The sequence below is a fragment of the Anticarsia gemmatalis genome, chromosome 12 (assembly GCF_050436995.1).
Source record: "Anticarsia gemmatalis isolate Benzon Research Colony breed Stoneville strain chromosome 12, ilAntGemm2 primary, whole genome shotgun sequence".
NCBI lineage: Eukaryota > Metazoa > Arthropoda > Insecta > Lepidoptera > Erebidae > Anticarsia > Anticarsia gemmatalis.
The window spans coordinates 12,756,813-12,784,646 of NC_134756.1; the positions used below are offsets into that span (position 1 = coordinate 12,756,813).

Here is a 27,834-nt window from a genome sequence, read left to right on the forward strand (position 1 = left end):
AGAATTTAAAAAATAAACTGTCAAAATCGTTGCAAAACAACTCGATTTGATTAATAATAACAACAGCAGAAAAGTATGGATGTTTTCAATAGAAATCGTAAGAATAGATATGATAGAGTGATGCCTCGCGTAAATATTCCAAGTCGCTCTTCTTTGAAATCGAGTTCTTTTGTAACGCGACACGATATTCCTTCGTCTGTGCGAGTTGGCGCGAAACCATCTGCTTCGAATGTGAGTTCTAGTGTTTTTAGTGAACTTCCAACTGTTCTGAATGATTTTGTGCCCGAATCTAATCGTGAAAAAGTGAGGAGAACGTTTGTAGTGAAACCCCGTAGGACTATAAAATCTTTGGACCCCGCGACGTCGCCTCCTCGCACCATTACTAAACCTAAACAACTCGGTAAAAAATCCTCGAATATTAGGGCACCGGAGTCAGCACCCTCGGTATTAGCTAGTAATGGTGAAAAGTGGTCTGATTCGCACCTCAGACAGTGTTTGTCGAGTAGATCTCATTCAAAATTGAAGGAATTGAAGGTATGTAAAAATCTTTACACTAATAATTTCTCTATCTTAAACATCTTACAAATTCGTTATCTAGTTAAGTCTCTCCCTAATGCTCTGTACTGTTCGAGACATTGATTGACTTATAAGTATAATAATATACTTACAACTAATTGTAATGTCATCATAGGAATACAAAATTTAATTTTCTTCCAGGATGAGATCCATGCATATCATGAAACAGAGAAGTTAATGAGGATCCGTAGTAGTTTGTATAAGAAGTGTGGTGTTGTGCTTGATGATGTGGGGAATGTGGCTGCAGACAAGGCTGTCCAGGTAGAAGACCTGCCTCCCAGACATGAGGGTAAGATTGATGCAGGAAATTTTATTATCTGATTTAATTTAAAGTTAACTAAAGTGCTGCTTAACTTTTGATATATAAGAGAAACTTATCTAGATATTTTGAAGCCAATAATCGACACAGGCATTTTAAATAATATCCTAATAGGTACCTCAGTTGGTTTAGGTTCTTACATAAAATAATAATAAGTTGAGGTCTTACTAAACATTTAAGTTTTTGAGGAGGAGAGATCTATATCAGGTTACATATTTAATGTTTTTTACTATACAGATAAAGTTATATCACATGAATTTTTTAAAGGGATTTCAAATGTAATTTTCTTATTTAAATAGAAGTTATTTTAAAAAAAGTTACTGTGTGTATCATTAAACAGCGCCATCTATGAAACAACTTAAACTTGGTTTCGTTATCTTAAGTTCGTTTGCTAAGACATAGATGGCGTTTGCTGTCTCAAATATAAAGGAACAACACTTATCTGGCGCTTATTATATGCATAGTATATTTTCCATTACGAAAATCGCAAATTAGCTAATAATATTACATGTTTTAATAATTGTTGATGATAATTTCTGTAAATGGTTACATGAAAAGTAAATAATAGAACGTAATCCGTAATTTTAACAATGTTATCAACCGGCCGAAATAGCTCAGTTGGGAGAGCGTTAGACTGAAGATCTAAAGGTCCCTGGTTCGATCCCGGGTTTCGGCAAATGTTTTTGCCCATTTAATTTTATTTTTTACTTGTTTCAGGCACAGGACAGGCTGAAATTAGGTAAGTGCATTTTCAATAGTGCCACGGTTCAATAGCCACAATGGCGAGGTAAACAAATAAACCTAATTAAGTATTTATAATTAGGAATAAATTAACAATTGAAACAATGAGTTTACTTTCGGTAGTTGGATTGACGTCAATCGCGATAGTTCATTACATTGCATTAGTGTGTATCAATTGCTATTATTGCAAGTGATCGCCGTATTTGTACCGACTTATTTAACCTTGTGTTTTGAAAAATCAAGTAGGTCATTATTTACTTTACATTGCGCGAAATGTTCTTTACGTGTTAATGTGGTTTACTTTCGTTTTCGGAGAGTTGTTCATACATAAATTTAAGTAAATTTTGTTAACTTAGTCATTAATAAGCCAAAATTAGTAAGTTTGTGTTACTCGTAAAATAATTTAAATTACAATTGTTTGCGTTGGGCAAGTAACAAGACAAAACGTATTATTAAAAAAAAAAATAGGATTTACCTAAATTTCTTTATTTTTTGTGGCTACAATACGGTGAATTTGTTTGGAAAAAGTATTTTCATATGAATATAACACAAAACTAAGTTAAATGCAAAATATTATGGCTACGCGCATGTTAATAGAAACATATCGATAATTTCGCTTGTTCTCTCATCGCCTCTTTAGCTCAGTGGTAGAGCACTGGTCTCGTAAACCAGGGGTCGTGAGTTCAATCCTCACAGGAGGCATTGTTCAGTCTTTGTACCTTTTTGCTTTTTGTAATTTGTTATACATTTTTGTCTTTTATTTCGTTATATTTTTAAATATCTTTTCACGAAATGCCCATTTTTTTCCACCGACTCCCTGGATTATGTGCCATTGCTTTGCTATATCTCATTCGGGGGTATTATTTCGTAAAAAAAAATATTTTGCCAAACAAAATAATTTGGTATTGAAATGATTTTTTCCTTAATAAAAATCAGTATAAGAAGACCTACTAATTCGCCATTTACACAACTCACTGGTTTTTCCGGAAGAGTTTAGCAATGGAGTATTGTATCCCAAATTGAATAGTTACATAAAAACCAGCATTTTTCCGTGAGGAAAAGATTCCTATTTTTTACACTTCTATCGTTCAATATACTTTCTTAAGAGGTTACTTACATTTTAAATTAAGTATTCATATATTTTTTTCCTTGCCCATACATTTCATTATCATTAACAAATTGCCGGCTCGGCATATTCCTACTATCCCTAGGATATTCTTTATGAATAATAATTAGCAACTTTCAGTCTCCAATGTTATTAATATTATAATATATTTAAAAGTACTATTTGCCTTCAAACAAAGCCCCATTGATTCAGGATAAGTTGGATATATATCCAACTATATTCGGCGGTGCTGTATGACAAGATGTATAGATGTTAGTGAGTAACCCCCGGTTTCTGAGGTACATTTAGTTTACAGCGGTAGTTTATCTATTCAATAGCGTTTAAACTCATATAAAAAAACGATGTTGGATGGATAAACTACCGTTAAAAGTACTCAGAAACCGGGGGGGTAATAGAAGGTTTTTAAGTATCCTACAAAGTGGCGTATTATGTATTTATAATGAGTAGTAGTGACGTTGCGTAAGTATATAAGTGTTGTGGACTGCAGTCATCGTGTCATACAAAGTGCATGTCGAGCAATACTGTTGCTAATAGATCTTCCCTTTGATATGAACTACGAGTGTTTTATTTATATAATACGTTTGTTTCTGATACATAAACGCACACTTTGAGACTAAATAAAAATATATATATATATTAAAATAAAAATCTTCATCAATTGACTTCGGTATGACTATGAACGCAGGGTGGTACAATGTTTTGATTCATTCATTACATTTTTTAATCGTCAAGTTTGGGATAAGCAGAGACTACGAAACATTACAGAAGGAACTCAGAATTTTATAGTTCGACCATATTATGTCGCAAATCTGTACAATCAACAAAGTTTTGTAGTACTATACATACTGCTATTCTAAGCAACGAAAGGTGTAACTAACCGTTATTTAAATATTTGTAACTAGATACATCGCGTGGGATACAAATTCACGACCCTAAATCACATAACAACAAACAACACAACCTGTAGATTTTTTCATCGTGCGAACATCCTTTAGAAACATCTTTTTGATAAAAAAATGTGGGTCACACGTACAATTTTCTTATGTTTGTGGGAACGAAACCTTTTTAGGGTTCCGTATCCAAAGGGTAAAACCGGAACCAGGTTACTGAGACTGTCTGTCACCAGGCTGTGTCTCATGGACAGAGATAGTTAGGGAGTTGAAAATTTCACAGACAGTGTGTTTCTGTTGCTGCTGTAACAACGAATACTAAATAACAGTAAATTAGGTATTTCAGGGGGCTCCAATACAATATACGTGATTATTTTGCTTAATTTTTTTCTCGATATTGATTCACACAAGTCTCGAGTAGACGCTTTAAATATTCTCAAATTTAATTTAAAAGCGAAAGTAATTTAAATTAAGATGAACTCAAGGCCTAACCCCCTCCCTCGTTTGGGAGGAGACCCTTGCTCAGCAGTGGGACAGTAATGGGTTAAAAAAAAGTAATTTAAATTAAGATATATATTTTACGGAACCAATCGAACACGCACAATGCACATGGTCTATTTATATGTACAATAGGTAACAAAACATCAGATGTGACAAACAGCTGACTGTATCCCTGCGTCCTGCCCCAACACGGGCGCGCTTGGGTTACAGTTACCCGTTACGGTTACCTGCGCGTACCGTTATAGGGACTGTAATTACTACGACTCCACACAAATACCGTTTGTATCGTGTTTGTTTTTAAACCGTTCTAACCTTTGCAGTTTGACCTATTAAGGTTTTGTGAAATAAAAATGTTTATTTCGTTACTTTGTTCAACTTTTACAGTAATGTTACATAAAGACTTCCTTTTAAGTCAAAAAATACCTACACCTATGCTAGGAAATAATTTTTTGTTTGTCTCAATCCTGGCTAGGTTTCGGTTAGTTTAACGAATAGTATTTTAATATTCAACCATTTTTGTAATTAATTTGTCTATAAGATATTTTAAGGCTCATTACTTTAACCCCGTTAAGACATTGTTTTAAGTTATTTTGTAGATGCAAAGGTAGCTACGCAGTTTTTCAAAAGAATTTAATGTAAAATAACACCATATCTTGTACATACGCATATTGCTCCGAACTTCTAAAAGGCGCTATATCTTTTCCAATTTCAGGTACAAATTTAGTAAATAAATTGTAAAGCAATCGTCTTTTATCCAATATTCGAAAAGCCGGAAGGTGTAAGGTATTTATTTGGCAATTGGAAAAGCGTAGACATGTTTCCCATTCCGGGAAATACCTTTATGTAGTTAGCACAGTACAGGCAGTATCGATCCTCCTTGCGGGTGTTTGTCGCTAGGCTGGCGCAGGGCGATGACTCCTGTATCTACACTGAATATCTACCTATGTACAATATAACTGTGTAGGAAAATTCTTAATACAACAAATATTTGGAATATTGAGGAAATACGGCAGTTTAATACATAAGGTTTACTTGTTTGTTAGAAATACTGTCTCCTATTGCAGAAACAGTGCTTTCAGATCTTGGGTATAAAAATAAAATCATATTAAAGCCCTGTCTCAATACTAAGACATCAAAAGATTATACGACAAGAAGAACCAGCTCTAAGAGTAAACTTGTAATCAGAAGCGGTACCTACGCTTCAGGAACCTACATATATGGTAAATAGAACCATCCCTGACACTACTCTAGCTATCCTTCATTTAAAATCTAAAGCTTTAGAACTATATTTGTTAAAGCAAGAGAGCTTCTCGGTAAAATGTTAGCTACTTTGCTATCTGAGTGAGTCGTCCTTTTCTTTGTTCTCCTCACGTAACTCATTACTCAAAATTCTGCCAGTAAAAGTTGCGTCTGTAATGAGGTCCTTACATCATAGTAATGTGGGTGTTCCTAGTTAATTCACATCACATGTTGAAGACTCTTCAAGCATAGACACTGTAGTCAGTGTTACTCGATACATTGCATCATAGTTTGTAACTCATAATGATGACTGGTGGCTTTACTGTTTATTTATATCGAAGTATTGATTATTTGGTTGTGGACGAATGTCTAAAAGTGTGTAAAAAAACCTGTCAGGTCATGGGTCTTCCCTTAGGTTCTTTGTTGTAATGTTGAAATGTGTCGACATAGGTTCGAATCTGATTCCACGTTGGGAGTAAGTCCACTGGACCTAACTTCTTTAGCTCAGCTTCATTTAATGTAATAAATAGTATAGCAGAAAATGTATTTAGGTATAAGTCGATGAGTGGACATAAGTAGTCTTTACTGAACGCTCACGATATTTCGCTCACATTCTGTTATCTTCCACATACTCATCTGTACTCACACTACTCACATTCATAAATAAACGTTCAAATCCGTATTTCTCTCTCGCACGTGTACCACGATTACATCACTGTCAAAGTACGTTCCTAAAGCGATTTGTTATGATGTATCAGGACAGCGCTAAGTGGGTATCAATCGGTGGTATCGCCAGGCGTCCGGCGCGTCACTTCCGTTTCCCGTGCGCCCGCGACGCCCGCGCACCCCGCGCACCCCGCTCACCCCGCGCTGGCAACACGCCAGACTATTCCTGATACACGAGATATTAAGACAGGATTACACGGACCAAGATATCGATAGCTGAAGCTGGATATTGTGAAATATTGTTATAATCTTATTAAAAATTTTTGCTTGCGATTGCTGCGAAATGGTCAGCTTTCCGACACAGGGGAAAGCAGAAAGTGTCATGAGGATAAAGGTAGATTTTTACTATTCCGTTATAGCTTTAGACAGTGTTTGACTGAGTATAGCTACAGACAGTTGGGTACTTCTAGGTATGCTAGCACCAGTAGCAGTTACTAGTATGACCTTGCCTTAACGCCCAAACCCTCACACCGCTGAAAGGTTTATCGTTCCTACGTCGAACTTCACGTTATAACAGCGCATATTCTTCGTACTACACGTACACTTGTTTATACCAATCCTGTCAACATCTTAGGAAACATTGAGTTTAGTGGAAAATTTTACAACGTTATTAATATTAATTTGAATTACAAGGTTGTATATGTAAGTGGAGGTTAGAGCTTGCTGTCAACAAAACATTGCATCAGGTTTTTTTATCGTATGGGTAGTTGTCAATCTAGTGTCAAAGTTGTTTAAGCCGTCCAAAAGACCTATGACGTTTGTAGCTACTGCCATCTTAATTGACAGCAACCGAGACTAACCTTTTACGTGTCTTCTGTTGTACGGAGACGCTATGTTCAAATACCAATAAGCGGCCACCTATATATGGATATAGCGAATAAAGGTTTGCTTAACCCCCAGATCGTTTACCGACCGGTAAGCGCAACTGGCTATGGGTGCCTCTAATTTCGTAATGAGACGCAATTGTCTCACACATTTGGCAGTGTTCCTTACAACCGTTGACCGTATTAGGGCAGTTCGTACGTCGTTGATGTTTTGCTACTGTTGTGAATGAGTTGACGTCATAGCTCAGCCCTTCGCCTTCTCCGGATGTTGTCAGTTCATGTCAGGTGCATGTCAGATGTCACACGGGTGAAGTAACGTCGTGAAATTGGCTCGTTCTGCTTCTATTTTCGGTTTTATGATTCAATGATGCAGTTTCTTAATGGCGATGTTGGGGATTTGTTTATTGGGTTTTGCTTTTGAAATATACTATAGGAAGTTTGTTTAATTGGTAATAAGAATATGTAGTAGACATCGTTTCATAGTCAAACATAATATAGCAAGGGTTGTATAAAATGTTAATAGATATTTTTGGCAGTTTGATAACTACTGTTACTGAAAGGGAAACTGGTGGTCACTTACACTATGGATTGTATATGAAATAATTTGGCAAATACTGCTTTAATTTTATTAAAGAAACATTCATGTTTCGTCTGTCTTTCCACTAAAATCGTTTAGCAGGCAAATACTTGTTAATTTCGAGGGTTATGGTACTAGTATTATGAAGTGCCAGTTTACTAATATTAAAAAAGTGAAGACTGATTTTATTACATGCACGATATAATTTATAAAATTTTGTCTTTAAACTAATTCAAGTCTCGTTCTCAAATACGAAGCGCATCATCGTAAGGCGAAAAAAGAACAGCATTTGAACTCATCCTTCTTAACCAATAACGACAAAACGCGCACCACAACAAAACAACAAATGTATGTAAAAACTCACAAGGTCTGTATTATAGTAGGAAAGTGTACGAGATAGTAGTAGTACGTATATTGCATAACGTTGCTGTTCTCCGTCGCGCCAGTCCCGCCAGTCCCGCCGGTCACGATCTTGACCGTTTACGCTAATACCTTGCACTTACATCGCGCTGCATATCTGCGAAATTGTTCCAGCTTGAGACACCTTTGTTTTGTTATACTATTACTGTTTGAGCTGTTGTTGGACTTATTCTTCGGGTTACTGATCTTTTAACCAGTGGTAAAGTCCATCCTTATTTGTGCTACTATCTCGAAAATATGGATCTCAATCTGTTCGGTAAATCAGTTTGAGAATAGGTTCAAACCATAAGAAGTTATCCCAAACAATGAGTTTGTAACAGAACTGTATTTGACGTTAAAAGCAAGCTCTAGTAACTGTTCGAAGAGGAAATGGTGAAGTTTTGTTCGGTTTTTAGCTACTCTTATATTATAGGGTTTTAGTTTGGAAAATTACAGACTCACGACGTTTCCTATCGTAAAAGCCATTTGCAATCGAGCGATTACTGTATGATAAACACACCTGAGTGTATCCGTGCATCATTGTGTTGATTTACTTTCATTACATTGTCTTCCACTGAATCAATGTGCGTTGTAGCAACTACTGCGCATCGCGCACTTCGTGTACGACCTAACATAATATGTTGAGAAATGTGAGAAATTTATTATTACACTTCACCATTCATTGCTGACTATAGTTCACTCATTGTCTAAGAAATGCTCTACGGCCAGTGTAATAGAAGCGTGATATCATATTGTCATGTTTTACTATGTAGGACTCCACATTGATGAATTACAAGAACTATACCAGGTATTTATTATCGACATGTGTTGTTGGTATGTTTTTATAGCCCCGAACTGGGCCACAGTTTACTGCGCCGTACAAAATACATAAAATATTCAGTCAGAAAGGTACACTGACGTACAAATAAATCGGTTACTAACCTACGCTCTCTTTGTACTCAAACAAGTAATTGTACTTACTAATGAGTTCGGAAATAACACGGTCGTGTGTCAAGCCGAAGGCCAAACATAGACGCGTGTCTGTATCATCATACAAGCTTGACCTCACGCGTGTCGTAGGCACAGTGGGTGGATGTGGACACAACAATACAATTTTATTCTTTTTCGGATGCCAATCACACTTTCTAGAGTCAAGGTACAATAGATGCAGGCGCGAAGGGCACGCCCTGCGGTCGGTGACCGGGTCGACGGCCTGCGCCGGCGCAGCTTCCACGCCCCCCTCGCGCCGTCCCCCGGGTGCAATCTTGCATCGCTCCGGTACAACGCTCCTCACCTTGAAACCTCGCGTTTGCGTAGATTTCCTTATTTATGGGGAGTCGTGTTTGAGCAATTTGAAAATATTATGTGCGCATGCGTCCGGACGTCATAAAAGTTTTCATTGTTTGCAGATTACGACGAACGTAATTCGAAATTGTGGGTCTGATTGAAATTCATTCCTGGTTACTGTTCTTTTACTGTTAAATGGGTTTTGAGGTGCTTTTGTTACTGTCTAATTACGTGTGGATGTTTCCAGCTCATTTTACTTTTGATTGAATTTATTGTGTCTCGGTCCGCATTATTGAGCTAATCCTGGCTTTATTTTGGGATTCGGTTTTCTCAGTGTTAGTTTCTACTTCGGATTATAAGTGGCATGTTATCTAAAATTGTCTTAAGAGTATATATTCTTAAACGAACAATGAACAGGGTAACTGAAGTCTTAAAGTAGGTGCTTATTTTACAAGATCCTTAAACTTAAACTATGGTTAAAATTCCTAGGACAGAGAAAGTCCGTAACAACTAAACAGCCAGAACTAATGGAAAACAAAAGTCTGTATTCAGTTTTGCATACGTACAGAACTTGGGAACATAAAATATAAACAGCCGTGAAAACACCCAAGTGGGAGCAACAAGAGCCTACACTTTCCAAGTGTACTTTTTTCAATCACAACTCCAACAGCTTTCACGGAGTTTTCCCCGTCGCAGTCACGTTTATTTAATTCTATTTATGGTTTATGCACGAGCACGGAGCACTTGGACGTCGGGCGGCTAAACTTTTATATTTTGGGGTTTCTCGTCTCGAGAGATTTGTGGTACCTATACTCTTTCGAATCACGTCCACGGATCACGTGCGGGCAACTTTGTGGCAGCGAGCGCTGACAAAGAAATTGGAAACAATCAACGTGAGCCGCCTTCCGAAGTGACCATCACGTGCTTACTTAGCTTAGTGTTTCGCCACAGGTCTCAAGTTTGGGTGTTCGTTCGTTCGTTGGGTACCGTTCAGTTTCGAGGTTATAAGGGGACAGGGTTTTAGATATTCAAGTATTCCATTTTTTTGGGCTCAAGGTTGATGATTTCCTATTCATATTGCGAATTTTATCCCGTTAGGATCTATTTTGGAAATAGCTTAGACATGTGATCTAAATCACCGCGTGAATTCAAATTGAAAAAGTTCAAACACCTTAGATGGGTGAGACAAGCTGTCGGAGATGTCAGCTTAAGAATGTATGGAAGAAAATTAGAACATAATATTACTTCCGAATATTGTTAAGTAATTTCGACATTATAATCATTTCGTATAGCGCGGAAGACCACAAAATCATTCAAACCACGTACACAAATTACATCCAGATCGCAAACAATAGGTGGATCAAACGATCAAACAAAGTACTGGCTGGCCATTAGCGAAGCGTACCGTTTACTGCTCGGATGATGTATGAGCGAAATGTTGATTGAATGAGTGATAGGCAGGCACGGCCTTGATCGCTCCGGTCTGCGTAACGGCCGGCGACACGTGCCGCTTTACCGGCCACACGGAACATCTCGTTAATACCACCACTGTACTTATCATTGGAAGTCATCAGATGCTCGTTTGTAGGAACCTTTTTAAGACTGTTATTACCCTCGTTCCTTCAACTTTGTAGTAAAATGAGTCTTGATTATAGAACACGGTAGACTGGATTGTGATGTTGTCATTAGGCGATATACTTATGAGTTCAGTCTTGTAGAACATTTCATCATCATCATTAGCTTAGCCATTCTTCCAAACTATGTTGGAGTCGGTTTCCAGTCTCACCGGATGCAGCTGAATATCAGTATTTTACATGGAGCGACTGCCTGTCTGGCCTCCACAACCATTTACCTGGGTTATAACACGATACCCTTCGGTAAGACTGGAAATATAATCATTCTCGTCTTGGTATAAGTATTTTTGGTAAATAAAACAGTATAGAATATACATAGCATATCTCGTCACTTCCATGCTTCCCCGCAAGTGTTAAATATGTATTAATTTAGATGCCACATGAAGAATGACAAAGCAGGAGTGTTCTACTAAAATAGCACTGATCAATGTTTTAATCATGGCATGTTGCTCGCCTTTCGTGTCTGAATGTCTTATATGTGCAGGCGCCTGTTGCCTTAGCAGACATTTTTCTCAGACCTGTATCTATGTGATCAGCATCATAATTATTATTTACTAGATTTCGCCCGAGTATTTTGTCTTAAAATCGTTGCTCCATTTTTTTAAAGTAATCGTATTGTTTTCAAATCAAGCTATCAAACCAAAAAACGATCAAGATATCAGCCTGATTTGTACCTACATAATTAATGTTATTATGTATTTGTTTTTCAGAATTCTTGCTGCCGATATTTATACAACTCTTTTTTTATTCATGAAAGCGTAACAGACAAACAAGCTAACTGACACGTTAAAATATTTGTATAGGAAATCAGATTAAAATGGTAACAATACCAAATGCATGGATTTCGTTGAAGAGTCAGGGTTTTACATAATAATTCCTCTATTATAATTGGTGTCACGTTAAAAGTGCTGAGTCTTCTGTTGGCACGGGTCCAAATTTTGTGATACTCCTTGCTAAGTTATATATTCATCGTAATAGTTTGGTCCTGAACAAAATACTTGGAGAAATACTGGTTCCGAAACAACAATCAAGCTAGGAAACTTTAGTTTTTTGAAAAGTAAGAGTAATTGCAGTTTTGTGTACACTTTAAAAGGATCGCACGGTAAAAAACGAGTTCATTAGCGTGTTACAGAATATTTTTACGGATTTCATGAAAAAGAACGATAACGTGTGTTCCCGATTTTCGCATCGCTTCGCTTATTCCTCTCCGAAAAATTACCATAACAATGTTATATTAAAACAAAATTCTGTGTAACTATATTGTTATAGAAACGTACTTACAGTTAAATAATAATATTACAAAAAAAATACGACAAAAAATATTTAATATAAAATGACTTGGCTCACACTTGTCCCCAGCACGTGCATATTGTATGCAGAATGCGCGGTGGTTACAGCATTATTATTAAATGTTCGCTTTATGGGAGGACCGTGAAAAACGATTTGATAACATTGAAAAATATCCAAGTTCAAAGCCAACAGTAAAAACATCGTTAACCTTATCAACTCTTACGCATGCCCAGTTTCTAGACATTTCTAACATCGCTCGCATATTATTACATTTATTATGGCTTGATAATAATGTGGATAAATTGTATGCAATAACTATTCTACCAGATTGGCAGGTGATGTATGCGACTGTAAGTTACGAGAGCTCTATTACCGGGCTGAGTAAATTGTTATCCCAGAAACATTTTCATATAAATTATCGCCATGACGAGACCGTATAGTTTGCACTATCAAAAAGTATCTCTTGTATGTAGACCCAGATTTCTAACCCTACATGCCAAGCCCTAAAACTTAAAGCCTTATTTTTACATTTAAGTCGCGGCGAAATGCTTGATGTAATTCTGCATTACAGCCTTGTATTATGGTTTGATAAATGCAAAATAATTTCATTCCTTCACTATGATTTACAGCATACTCGTGCATGGTTTTATAATCGTAGACATTACTACAGCTTGATATGTCACAACAAATTATGTTCTCCGATGTAATGTTTGCAAAAAATGTGTTTTACAAGATTTTTGCATAGTTTTTCTTTGAGTTTGATAGCGTTTTATATATGTTTATGAAATTTTTATTGTAGCATTTTTTAAGAAATACATTTTATGACGATCTCTCGAATGCAGTTAAATATTTAAAATAACAGCTAGAACTATGTTTTTTAAGAGATTTTATTACCTACTATTTTACCGGCACAGTCTTCATTACAGTACACATTTATATTATAGAAATAAAAAGGTTGCTTTATGATTTTATCACATACCCTGGAATTTGTACAAACATACGAACAAGGATAACTAGACCAAAACTCCTGGTTACTGCATCATATTTGTTACGCGTAGAAATAGAACTCAAGACCTCTACATACAGCAGTAGGTAATCTTAACCACTGCGCCAAACGTGCTCTTGGAAGCTATACACGTATAACCTCAGCTCAGCACACAATTAGTTGGTGCACGTCTGATCGCGAATTGTTATTCCATCGCCAAACCGGCTCGAGTGGAGGATACTCCCGCAACTCGATTTACATTCGTACATGTAGTGAAAATAGACGAGGCCGACCAGTTCTGCGACTGTGCGATTTATTTGACGCAGGTTTTTGTCGCTCTTTTGTATAGAGGAGACGAACTCGAAAACAAAGTAATATTGCCTCAAAAAAAAATTGATAGTAATACTGCAGAAGATTCTGAGACGAAAAGAAGACGTGTAATGCTAACTATGATTATACTAAAGCATATTATAATTAAGATGAAAGAGGCAGGTGATTTCGATTGTCGTAATTGCGTCCTACAAAAGCAAAAATGCAGTTTGACCGCTAATAATGTTACCTGTCCAAAGATGCCTTCTTTTTACAATATACACAGACACTAGTCTCATTCCATATTCATCAGGTTCATTCAACATTATTTCTGCGTAAAATTATGTCACAGACATTCAAATATGTCGTCCAGCACATGAAATCATTCCTCGTAACCTCATTCCGCAGTATAAGCAGGTAGGGGCTCGTCACCACGAAATTTGAACACCATACTTTGAGGCGTCACGTCTCCGTGTTACACAAGTTCCATAGAAAAATATCACGTCTGTACGGGTCATACATTTACAATGATAATCGCGCCTCAGTTGCCGAGCCGAATACAAATAAATGGTTTGTAAAGTGTTCACGTAGTTGGCCAGTCGATGGCACCCACCTGACTGACAATTATTGCGTAGCAGAAACCGATTCGCTGCTATGTGTAGACTGTAGATCACTGGATAAGAATTCTTGAACGTTCTTCTCATGGAACCTTGTCGTTTTTTTAGCCAGGTGAATATGGAACGATCTGTCAATCTTCTTAGCCTTATAAGGGTCTCGTGCGTATCAGTTAGGCTTGTGGTATAACTAGATACAGCAGAGTATCTGATATAAAACAGTGTGAATGTCACCTGTCTTGTACTTCCAAGTTAATTTGAAGGAGTTGTCTCTGGGTTCCGATTATGATTGGTTCTGAAACTCAAAGATTGAGAACAAAGTTGTGATACATCAATTGTATAACGACATATCTTACTTATTTTCTCATGACAGCTTGTCATTTATCAGAATTGTATAATTACTATTAATGGTTCATCATTATTTTGCTTTCTTATATAAAGGTTTTAAGTCGTGTTAACTTAAAATTATTCATCTTTGATGACCTGAAATATTAAACATTTATGTAATTTGTTCGCGAATCCCGTCTCACGATATTTCAATTCTTAGTAAACGCTAAAATTAACTGAACAATGAAGCGTTATCTTTCGGTTACGTATACCTTCGGAAAAACTTATTTCCGACGCAAATTAACAATAGAAATAGAAAAATAAAGTCCTCCCAAGTTCTGCGAAACAAATAACAAAGTTCACTTAATAAAGATTCAAGTACTTCAGCGAAAGTTTAATTTTGAAAGGTTTCAGCTAAAATTGTTCAAGTTTTTTTGGTGGAGTTAGATAATCAACATTCTTTATACGTATATTATCCAAGTGTAGGCACTTACTTTCTATTCCCAGGCGCTTTAAGTTAGTCCAGATCTTGGCCGATAGTGGTGGAGCTCGTATGCGCATCTTGATTGGCTGCGGGGAGACGTTTCGCATACCGATGAGATGGTCTTTTAATTAATTATTCTGTCGTTTAACCCGCAGAAGGTTGCGTAAAGCGTATTAATATTCGCGACGAGTAACCCCATACACTTCCACGTTATATCTCCACTTCCGAGATGATCTCGGTGCGTTTGCAACCAGCTCACGGTGTGGAGCCGACCATAAAGTGTTCCTGCGCACGTGACTTTTGATTTCAATTTCGATTGTTATTTCGGTTAATGAGCCATTTGTATTCGTTTGTCGCGGAACGTAGTGACACCTTTTTTGGGTGCTTTCTGTCGGAAGGTCGTTTCGTTTGAATTTTTTCGCGATAATTTTTACAGTATATTTTAAGGCGTGATGCTATTTGCTTTCTTATTGTAGACTTAAGTAGAAAGTAGAAGGAAAATGTATAAAAATAGTACAAAATTGTTAGGAGGAAACTTAGGTGTAGTGATCTAAACTGCGACGTACTAACTATACGTTAAATATTATACTTGATAAAATGTAATAATTGCTAAAGAATCTTCATCAATATTCGACATACATTTCATCATTGGCCTGTATACATCTATTGCAGATGATTAAGGTGGCGTCAGGTAGAATTAGTGCACTTTCGTTCGTGGCTGAAAAGGTTACATACATTTAACTATGGTTCAACAATCTCTACACATAAAAACTGCATTCATTTTGTAGCTTCATATAACCTTCGGTAGGGCAACAAAAAATGCACATTCATATTTCTAAGTAGCAATTTCTAATAGGTGTTACATATAGGCGTATCAGATGATTGTTCCGTGTCGAACGCTACACATGGCCCGCCGTCGGTATGCGCTGTAAATCGCTGACATAACACCAACCTTTCTGCTATGAAGGTGACTTTCAGACATTACATTATATTGTATGAGATTTTTCTATAGGCTTAGTTAATTGTAACGTAACTTTCCTTGTGTTTGATGTATCGAATGGCAGATTAAGCAATCAAATACACACCGGAGTACAAACTAGGCTCATAATTACTACAAAACTGAAGATAATATATGAAGTCAAAAAATTACGATTGAAATGATAGTCCAGAGTTTCGTTCCAGGTTATAAACCTGCTGCCGTGCTGGTAAATTCATTTTTTCGCTTTATCTCTGTCTCTTCCATGCTATGAATCTCATACGATAGTAGGGTCAGCCTTCCTAATCTTTTCTCCACTTCGCTCTATCCTAGTCAACTTCGTCGGAAACCTTACACTCACTCATGTGTTTTGCCCTGCAGTTTCCCATCTTGTTTCATTCAAAATGTGATAAAACCCATTATAACCGTTGCAATGGTAAAAATTCGGACATGTCTACACTTTCATGCTTTAATATCTTATGTTCTTCAAAAGTCAATCACAATGTATTATTACTAAACCCTTAAGCCTATTGTGTTGTTAATATCCTCTAAGCAAAGGCTTTCCCTCTTACCTTCAAAACTTTTCTGATAAAATAACAAGCATTTGTCTATTTTACACGTCAAGGAAAAGACGTTCTCTGTTGTTTCACTTTTGTATCTGACGTCAATAGTAACAGTGAATGCATCTACAAATTTTTGATGCACTCGAGAACGAGTTGCAATACATCTATTGAGGATAAGACGCAGTAGTTGTACAATAGACAGAAATACGCAGTGAAATGTATTGTTTCTATTTCTCACTGCAGTCATATAATACTGTGTGTCTATACAGTGATGAGCCGCTCATGGACGTCGTTACGTGATTGGTTCAGAACTAGTACTCAATGTCCGCGATGTCGTCTGCCTGGAAAGTGTATAAAATCTTAGGGCAATAGTGTCCTATATGTTAATCCAGGTTATAAACTTTCTGTGTGCGAAAATTCATCGAAATTTACTGCCTTTGTGGCGCAGTGGTTAAGGTCGCCACGCCGCAACCATTGCGCCGGGAGGTCCTGGGTTCGATTCCCACACGGAACAATTTGTGAAAACGAGTTGAAAACGGAGTTGTCTTAAAAAAAAAGATTTTCAAGTAAAAAGGTAACCTTTACTCAAACACATTTCCGCGCTTCGTATATTTGAAGCTAAAGTTGTAAGGCATCGTTTACATGACTTCATGACTGCTGTCAATATACAGCAACTGAGTTAGACATTTTACATAACCTCCCTGGGTAGCTCATATATTACTAAACGGTTAACCATCTATGGACTGACAAGGCTTGCTCATTTATCGTTTACCAACCGGTAAGTGCAACCGGCTATAAACATCTTGCTAGAATAATGAATGTGTTAGCTTCATCATACATATTCTCTTACAGTTTTGTGTTATGTATATGATTAGAGACCGACGTATTTAATGTCATTTAGTTTCTAATTCTATATAATATTGTCTTTATAAAAGCTAGAAAAATACGCCATATGGTGAGGAAACAAATGTACAATCGATCATATGATGGTGATTGTTCGCCAGCACCGTGACCAATCTGTGAAGCAGAGAAAATGACCGAACATAAATTGCGAGGCAGTAAAAAAAACACATTTCACCAACATCACGTTGCGATGATGCAACCGCGCGCGATATCGATGGAATGTAATTAAACGTGGCGATGTGACGAATGCCTTATCGCGTCGACCTTGACAATGACATTGCACGAGCTAGTGTAGGCGTTGTGCCACTCGAGCCTTGGACGCCATTGTTCCGAATGATTTATCGTAAGACGCGGAGTTTTGCGCCGCGACCACTACCTACATTTATAGGGAAATGTTTCGTGGCATTGTCGTGGCTTTTCGTGTTATGTCTCTATACAATACTGTCTGTTCTATTAATATTATTCACGCTGTGTTGCCTCACTGCACTTTAGATGACTTCCTTTCCTTCCCTTTCTCATTCAAATTCCTATTCATTTCGTCATCGGGTTTTGGATTTCCCAATCAGTCTTTTACCTAGCATTGTTAGGGATTTTATTCAATATTAATAATATAGGACTTGGTATTTATTATACTATTTTGTACAATCCCCACGTGATGATTATATAAATTGGTACAAAATAACTATAATTTTCCTTCCTACTTTGTTTCCCCATGTTCGTTTAATTTACCTGCCTCATATGTTATCACAGTCGCATTTAACTAAACCGATATTATACAAGAATAGAACAAAACATATCGTAAATAGAATAACTTACAAGGTACTTCAATTGATTATGCAAGAATCTCTTTCAGCACCTGACTTGTTTGTATACAATATAAAATTAGCAATTTCTATTTCAGCTTCAGTATTTACATTTCCTTCTGTTTACACGATTACTTGTATTTTCAGTCGTAATATATTAATTGGTGTTGCATCACCGGAGTAAACACATCAGACATTTGTGGACACTGAACTATTAGCGGTATTAAGTACTTCTACCTATATTATCTTGGTTTATGTAACACCTGCTTATGTAATTTTCCTCGTAGCTTTTAGGAGTTCGTTTTATTTAATTGTCGGTCACGATCTCATGTTTGAGTTAGCTGATTCATCTTCACATACTATGTGATTCTCATATGTTAAGTGTCTATGTTCTTTTCTCATGTCTTGTCGGAAAGTTTGTACTTATATACCATTGTGTGTTTGTTTAATTAGCGAGTTTTTTTTAACCTGAATCGTTATAGACGTTACTATGTCAAGCGTACGAGGAAAATCGTGTAAAAAAATATAGCTTCGATTTTTATTGTATAATAAAACGTGCGTAAAGTCCAATAATTTATAGACACAGCAATTCCTGTAGCTGCTGCTGTTTGCCTGAAATTCGTGGCCTCTTATGGAACACATAATTAGCAACACGTTTCGTTTCTAATTATTAAGGATAAATATGGGTACATTTTATCCTTGTCACGTGTAAGTTGTAGTCACCATCGCATTAATCAGTTTCCCTTTGTTTCACGTTCTATCATCACCTTCCTTCATTAATTCGCTAATATATTCATCAGTCATGTAAATTCGTGGCACGTAGTCAGCCGTCTCTTTAGGTATACTTTTATCGGCGTTACTGTTTGTTGTCCCACACAATAGTACGTCTTTGTCTTTGCCAAGGTCAAGTGACTCAAGTACCACATACCTACTTGTATAATAACCACGACCAAGTTTCAATTTGCGTACATAAACTACATAATAGGCTATTAGTGCATGTTATGTTCCATTCTAGAAGCCACTTGTTGCTGTTTTAATTTTACCGTTTTTATTATTATGAGGTGTTTATTACAGCTGATGTCTTTTGAAAGGTTGCAGGAGGACAAATAGGGCATTATATATATGTTTTTTTTAGTACTTGGACTATTCATAATCACTCAAAATGAAGTAGATACGACAGAATTCAAGCAGATTTTGAAACACTTCAATAGTATTTGCGTTCATGGATCATGGAGAGTTGTCCAATATGTTCTGTGTACTACCTATGTTCATATTTTTTTCGGTTGCTTCCATGCAATAATTGCTTTTCAAGTGTTGATTGCCATTTGTTCGGATTGGTTTTTCTTGAACTTTACTCTATAAGAAGTGTTTCTATTTTGGGCTTCAGCGATAAAAATAAATATTGCAATATGGTTTTACCATTTTTTGTTCAGAGTAAACTTTTGTCCTGCTGTGGTTGCTATAGCGTATGAATACATTAATTATGGATATTATTAGAATGATACAAAAGTACTTTTTTGTACTGAGTCCAAAGTAATCATGCGTATTGAGGTAGGACAGGTGTTTTTTATTAGTGCAGTAAAAGCGTTAAGTCATCCCATGACATGAAGGTTTCGGATTATGAGCAAAATGATTTATAAATAGACACATAATAATATGTCAGTTAAGTTGTATGAAACACAGTGTGATGTAGTGTTAAGTTTTACACCTCCATCTTTTTATTGAAGTCACCATCATCAACACTGAAGGCATATTTAATTCTTTATCCGAAATTTCCACAGTAGTTATTTATTTATTTAAAACTTCATTATTAAAGATTTAAAATAGGCGGACCTTAGGGTTAGGCTGAGATAAATTGAAGTACTTAGGTGTTTTTAAAAAGGGAAATTAACTTGTGAAATAGGTTTACAAAAATATAACAATTAGTTATTGTATTTTATGTCTATTTATTCAGGAAAGGAATGATGTCGAACAGTTTTCTATGCAGTTCGTTTAAGGTGCCATATTGAGATGTTACAATCGTAGTAGACGTGTGCTATCAGTTTACTGAGTACTTAGTGGTAGTACTTATATTATGGCGCAAAGGTAACTTGAACGTGATCATAGTGTGTGAGAAATATGTTGAAGAAATTTGCGAATTCTACTTATATTATAAATGATAAAGTTTGTGTGAATGTTTTTGTGATTTATGTTTGTTACTATTTCATACAATAAACTTTTGGTAGGTACACATATAGTTTATAACTTCAATTAACTCATAGGATACTAATTTCGCGTGGATTAAATCGTGGGCAGAAGGAAGGTCTTCATAAATGTTAAGAAGAACAGCACATAATGTGTTGTATAACTATTCAGTTTTAAAATGATAAAACTGAACATAGTGAAATAATTATATGAGTAACTAATAAAACTGGCTGATTTTCGTATAAATTGGGACTTCAAATTAGGTATTCAGGCGTTTCCTGTTATAAGTATTTATATTATTAAAACCTTAATAGGTCATACTTGATAACCTGGAAATACCTGTTATTTCCTTATAAATAAATGAACTAATTTGGCTTAACTTCTAGGCTTCAACATTGTTACTCGATACAACATAATAATATTTTTAATCCTGGCTCCACAACTATCTCAATGCTACTTTTCATCGAAATTGGGTAAGCTGTTTAGCTGCAAAAGCGTGCTGCGTGATAGGCAGACAGACTTTCACATTTGTAATTTAATATCGAAACTAATAAAATATTTTGTACTAAATCGTGTATATGACCTGTTGCATTATTATATTATGTGTACAAATCGCGAGAGTATAAATCGATAATTTCTGCTTTTATAAAAACATGTCAAAGGCTCTAATTTTCAAAATACTGATATCCAGCTGCATCCGGTGAGACTGGAAGCCGATTCCAACATAGTTTGGTAGGCTATTTTTACTACAGGAAGTGGACAATGTATCCACGCTGACGTCTTTGGATTATTTGATTGGCAATAAATACATTTTCAATATAGTTCAGTTTGTAGCGAACAAACGAGGAAAACTACAGTTTCAAGGTGATCGTTATCTGTAACAGGTAATTATTTAGAACGCCATGAATGACTGCGCCGTGTGCTCTATGTAATTACCATTATGTTATGGTGCGCAATACGCCACGTTTATAGCACATGGTGACGATTTATGCTATATTTTGAGCTAGAAATTCAGTCTTCAACCAATTTCATGCAAATCTGCCAATCCCTTAGGGATACCATCCTTAGGCAGGCGTGTATTATGATTGTATGTCTTCAAAAAATATCAACCGTTTTGCATTGCATAAAAACAGCTTTTTTTTAATTGGTTAAAGCATGAAATTGCATCCCCAACGCCCGGGGGAGCGCTGGGGTATGTGTATCGTAGCTTTGTAAAAAACTACTTTTGTATTTAGTACTTTTTTATTCCGGGACAGCAAAGTAAAATTACTGGATACGGGACAACACGCAAAATTCCGGGACAATCCCGGAAATCCCGGCTTTCTGGCAACCCTACTTACTTGTGGTAACTGATTTGATGGCAGATGATTTGCGGCTTACGAGATTTTTCAAATTATTTTCAAAATTTTTTATCATAAAGCACTAACATAACCATACATACTTGTTTAAAATAACAATTAATAACATGTTCTGTTAGTAACAATTAAGAGAAATTCAACAATAATTTTACATACCTTAACTAAATAATCCAGTCTAATAAAACATGTTGTATTAGATTGAAAGTTAGACAGAGAAGCCTACACGTGTATTCTAACTAACAGAAATATTATAATTAAGTTTGTTAGAGTAGGTATGCGTAACTTTTGATAACATTTCAACGTCTGTGTGTGGAACTGACTTCAAAGCTAGTTTCATGTGTTATACGACTAATCCTTTTTACACAAATCTACTTGAGTTGTTTGAATTTAGTTGAATTTTATATGATTTAGTAGCAGTGTCAGTCGGGTAACACGTACGAATACCTAACAGTAATCTTACTTTCTTTGGTTGGACTGATTAAATATTAGTTATTTTAGTTTCTAACTCACCTGTCATTTCAAAACCATATATTTTCAATGAATATTCAAAAACGATATATTTTTATTTAATCACGATATGCTAAAGCTACAAGATCTTTACTATAGATACGACAAAAAATTGGTAGTTAACGAAATTTTGTATAACCTCGAGTTTTTTAATTGAATTGTCGAAACTGGACTAAGATTACTACGAGCGTGAACATATAAAACGTTCAACAACGTAAATCGTATCCTTCGTGTTTTCAATGTTGTACATTTACATAGTTTTTAGAATGTTCTCTCTGGTTACCGAACCGTTACACACTTGGTACGCGGTTAGCGTCGCTTGCGTAATATTTACCATACAATTATGCAACTTCCTCAAGAAATCGTAGGCCTCTTCATATAGTGGCCCGATGCGACGCACGTTGACGCCTCGCCATCGCCACCGCGCCGCTGCGGCGACCACTGCCGTGCGAAGAATTCACTATTTGTCTTACATATTACATGACTTTATTGATTATGTATTGATGCTTACACTAGTCATTCAACGTAGTTGTAGGCAGATCTGTAGTTCTAAGAGACGATCAACTACCACCAGTGACGTCATATTTTGTCTGACCGTTGTGCACTCAAAGTACGCTACATTGGCATGAGGCACTTCAGAGACGTGTTTTGAAAACAGAAGACGCATGTCAACCGATTATTATACCTCAATAAGCACTATAAAACCATTTTATGTCTCTTAAATGGATAGTCGATTTGGGTACAGCCGTTACAAAACTAACGAATAAGGACAAAATCGTCCACGATACCGGATTGGAGTAACTGTTTCTATCAACACCTCTATTGCCTAATACGAGATAAATACCACTATGAAAAAACAGAACCTGCTCTATCTCCCACGTGTGTGACGATAAAACATGAGCGGTGCATTCTCACCGTGTCTATCTGACCCTATTTTATTGAACCACCAACGTTTCGACGCTGAGAACGTTCACAAGCGCGTGGCATTTAGTGGGGAGCATGATTGGGGCCCCTTCACGTCACACAACTGGGCTAAGGCCGGCCAACGACCCCACTACCACAAAATAAGACCTCCATAACTGCACGTATATCGTTCTGCGAAATTCACGACGTGTGCTTGTCTGTATCTCTTTGTATATTGGTTAGACGTTTTTAAGTGCGTGAAAGGAACTGAGTTGCCGGCAAAAGAGAAAGGTATGCTAGTCGCTCGCGGTATGTGGTGACTGTCGAGTGTCGCCGCTTGGAGCCTGTTCTCGAATCAAGTTTATTTGTAACGAAACCTGAATGTATGGATTAGCTGTAGACGGTTGTATTTGAAATGTAAACTTATATAATGCTCGTATGTGAGTAAATGCTGAGATGGCACGACCTGGAGGTTAATGCGGATTTACTTCTTGTATTTCTTGTTCTTTGACATCGTGTACCACTCAATGAAGTTTCTAAACAAGTTGATTTTTATTTGCCTTTTTCTGTGAATACCTTTTAACTACTGAAAGAAAAACTGGATATTACTTATAACTGAATTAGTTTCTTCAATTCAATTCAAGTAAAAATTGCAATGTAGGTAGTATTCAATATAGACGAGGGATAGAAAAACATAAGAAAACTAACAACTGAAGCTTCAATTTCTAGCAGGTTTAAACAGTTTTACAAAATCTTTGTCATGTCGAAGTGTTGTCTTTCGTCAGTCGTTACAGCAACTCGTCTTGACACAGTGGCTCTATTTACTTAACTAATGCAACATATTACACGTCACCTTCGACTCCCGCCAGAGATCAACGTAACTGTTACACAATCAACAACAGAAATGACGTCACAAGGTTCAATGACTGACGAAATTAACTTTCATTAAACACGGATTTTGTAGCTAGGGTTTGTATAATCAGATTTTTAGGATTTCTTTTTTTAGTATAACATTTTTACTACAATAAGAATAATGAAACATAAAACACGTGCCTCAAAGAGCACGTCAAGCCGTCGGTCCTGCACCTGATCTCTCACAGGTCGAGTCGGTTTAAAAGTCCCATTAGGCTATGAGAGTAAGGGAATGGAGAGTGTACCTGGGTATTGTGCACACACTGGGACACTACAAAGTCCTGCACAATTGGCTGGTTTCAACAAAATTGGCCGCTGAAGTCTGATATCCGCCAGGAGAACACTAATGCAATGAATTTTGATAAAAAGTCGAAGTGGTCGCCATGGCCGAAATCGGTCGGAAAGCATCATCATCATTACTGCAATAAAACCGTGTTTAAATTCCTAAGTTCATGAAATAAATTGTGTTTATTTTACGTTGTTATGACTACAACATGTTTTTTAAGGTAATGTAAACATGTCTATATTTACAAACTCACAAGTCTTATAATTTCATATCCTGTCTTTGTCTTTTATCTCCTTTTAGAAAGAGATGGAATGCTTTGTTTTCAACAGAATCTTCATATGCAAATTGATATAGAGAGATTGCCAAACAAGTCTTAAGTTCCGGGTGTAGACGTTTATTATCAACTTTCAAAATGTTTCTGCAAACATGATAACGCTTGTCATTGTTATCAGTATCATGAGATCTTTGTAATGAGTGATTAAAGTGGGTCATATGAGCGATGTCGCCAACAATCTTATCACCTGTTGCTATGTCATCGTGTGATCAATACAATACTTTTGATAATATATTTATCTTTTCAATATTTTTCACTATTTTTCCTGTTAGATTAAGAACTTTATCTTTCTTTGTACGGAAATAGATATCTTTACGTTTAGTTTTCTGTTTAATCTTTATTATCAGGTTGTCTGTGTGACGACAGTTGATTGTGTTTTATGTTTCTACGTTCCGTTGTTTAATTCCATATACGATCTTGTTCGAGTCTAGATGGTCATGCTTATAAATCACTTCTTTATAATATACCTGTAGTATTATTGTTTATAACATTATGTATAGCATATCTTTAGCCTATATTTTTACAGTAATTTATCTCTATTATAAACTGCAACATAAACTTTTTATTACTGCACGTTTGGCGCAGTGATTAAAGTGATCACCCTGCCGGCCCAATAACCGTAGCGCCGCGTGTGGCGTGTTCGAATCCCACCCGGGACAAATCTTTGTGTGATGAGCACGAGTATGTGTTTTGATCCTAGTTGTCAATTTATCTTTATCTGAAGCATATAAATAAGTATGTTGATCAGGTATTTGGTTACCATAGTACAAGCCCTGTTTAGTTTCTAATCAAATGACCGTGGTGTGTGAGTTGTCCAATAATATTTATTTATTATTTATCAATCTCAATTTCGGTATTAATTGATTTCGATTTTAGTCTTAATTACGTAGTAATGCATGACTATGACGATGATGAATATACTAATTACTAACTACTCTGACTAATTACTAATATAGTAACTAATTATATTTTGAAGAGGAAATCTTATCATATTGTTAGTTTATAAGCTAGAATAACACAAACACAACTTTTTACCCCGGCAAATGTATTCAGGCGGACAAAGTCGCGGGCAGAACCTACCACCCTAGCATTTCATAAAACAGTCTCTATCAATTACCTAAAAGATAAAAGTTACAAAACAAAAAACTTCAACGAAACATAAAACAGTAGCTCGATTCTCTACTACTATCGACTACCGACAACAGGCTAGCTATCGAGAAATTACACGAAAATTTGTTTAGCCCCTCTACCGGGCTCCGTAAGAACTATTTTGGCGGTACATTTTAAATGTCAAACTTTCAATTCTCGACAGTATAGACTATAGAATCGCAATACAACACTACTTCAATTGCGTGTATGCACTTACACATACTTCTCAAATAGAGTCAAACATATTGGTTTAAGCCACCCACGTTCGTATAAGGCAACCTGTTTGCTTGGCTTCTGTGCTTGATTGATTTCTGATTGGTCAAGCCCTATTAGCGTTGCTGGCCACTTACGTTGTGTCGATGCTGTTTGTGCCTCAATGCCCTTAATAAAGCCTCTACTAGGTGAACATTGACAAGGGTCATCGCGGAGAAGTTTCCTGTGGAGTATAATATGAAAGTAAATTTAATTGTACGTGCATTTGGTTTATTATTCAGTGAGAGTGTTGGTATATAATATATTTTAAATTAGTTCTTTAGATTCAGATGTACAGGTTAAAAAGGTGTTTTACATAAGCATTGGTTTGACAGATATAAATTTTACAGGTGGTCTATCTATAAATGAATATCTATATGAATAAGCAATTTAGCCCTTACACCTGTTTCATACGAATATCGAGACGTAATTTCATTCTATAGAAAGATAATCAAAATTTTGACCGCGTTTTGCAACTACTACCTAATATACTATAAATGAAAACTAGCAGCTGGAAACAATATCGCTAGTCGAAGTTGGGACTTAGCGAGGATGAATCCGCTATTAACTGGTTTGATGCGCTAGCGCTACCTGAACATACTTACAAACAAAAAATGTATGAACAATGGCGGCCGCGGGGCGGCGTCACTCCGCTCGGCCGTCTGATTGGTCGCGCACCGCATCGAGCGGTCTAAACCAGTGGGTTGCCGCTTGCCGCCCGGTTCGCACGCTCGCTAGGGCCTCGCCACGTGCCAAATGCGCGCCAAATAACTTCGTGTCTCTAAATATAGCAACAAGCACAACGAACAAAACAAAACAGACGAGTAATAGCAAATACAAACATCGTGCTCGTTAATTTGTGTTAAAAATGAGTACTCTCACCAAAACGGGAAAAAACAGATTCAAAAGATATTGTTCTGTTTATGGGTGCCTAAATAAAACACACAAGGACCTAACATTTTTTTCGATCCCGAGGGACAGTGAAACGTAAGTAGAATTTTTGTATTTATCATATCGCATGCACACATAGATACGAGCCGAACCACGTAAACAAGCGCGCTGCGGCGGCCCCCCACTGCCCCGCCCGCGCCATTATCGTAGCGCTCGCTGGCGCGCTGTGACGCGGCGGCGGCGTCCGGCGCGAAACAAAGCGTTCCACTGCCGTCCTGTAGGGTGACCATAAAGACCTAATACGTATCGAGTATCGACAACAGACGGCACATCTTACTATACAAAATATAAAAATGTTCCTTTTTCTAATTTGTAAAGTATTAGTAGTAGTATAAATGAGTCTGTGTTCCGATAGTTATGTTATTATCAGGATCATACATTGTTTTGTTTGTATGAAGTAAGCAGTAGTGCAATCACTGATACGGTCAGCTAGCAACCGGGGCTACCGAAGTCTTGGCGTTAGAAACGTTAAGCTACCAACTAAAGTAAATAAAAAATGCTTACCGTGTTATGAATACAACGGCGGTTCGCGGCTTCGCCCGGGTTATTAAATAATTGTTTGTGATAGGTAGTGATTTTATTAACGTAACTATTTTTATTTTAATAAGAAGAATTGATTTCTTTTTGTACCTAATAATTATTAATCTATACTTATATTATAAAGCTGAAGAGTTTGTTTGTTTGATTGTTTGTTCGTTTGTTTGTTTGTTTTTTTGAACGCACTAATCTCAGGAACTACTGGTCCGATTTGAAAAATTATTTCTGTGTTAGATAGCCCATTTATCGAGGAAGGCTATAGGCTACATATCATGACGCTACAACCAATAGGAGCAGAGCAGCAGTAAAAAATGTTACAAAAACGGGGAACATTTCGACCCATCCTCTCTTATGACGCAAGCGAAGTT

General features: G+C 36.6%; 1 protein-coding gene and 2 non-coding genes across 4 annotated transcripts in view; all 3 read left to right on the top strand.

Moving 5' to 3' along the window:
• The first annotated feature begins 33 nt into the window (after positions 1-33).
• The window catches only part of Pits (Protein interacting with Ttk69 and Sin3A), a 114,164-nt gene continuing 86,363 nt past the window's right edge, over positions 34-27,834 (top strand). The window contains exons 1-3 of one of the 2 annotated variants that reach the window (XM_076120523.1): positions 34-534; positions 718-865; positions 1,613-1,634. In XM_076120523.1, the coding sequence (XP_075976638.1) occupies positions 76-534; positions 718-865; positions 1,613-1,634 (629 nt within the window). In that variant the 5' untranslated portion in view covers positions 34-75. The remainder of the gene's footprint in view (positions 535-717; positions 866-1,612; positions 1,635-27,834) is intronic. The other variant, XM_076120524.1, reaches the window with a different exon arrangement.
• Positions 1,499-1,571, top strand: TRNAF-GAA (transfer RNA phenylalanine (anticodon GAA)). Its single transcript has one exon. It is a non-coding gene; the product is annotated as a tRNA-Phe (tRNA).
• TRNAT-CGU (transfer RNA threonine (anticodon CGU)) lies at positions 2,267-2,338 on the top strand. Its single transcript has one exon. It is a non-coding gene; the product is annotated as a tRNA-Thr (tRNA).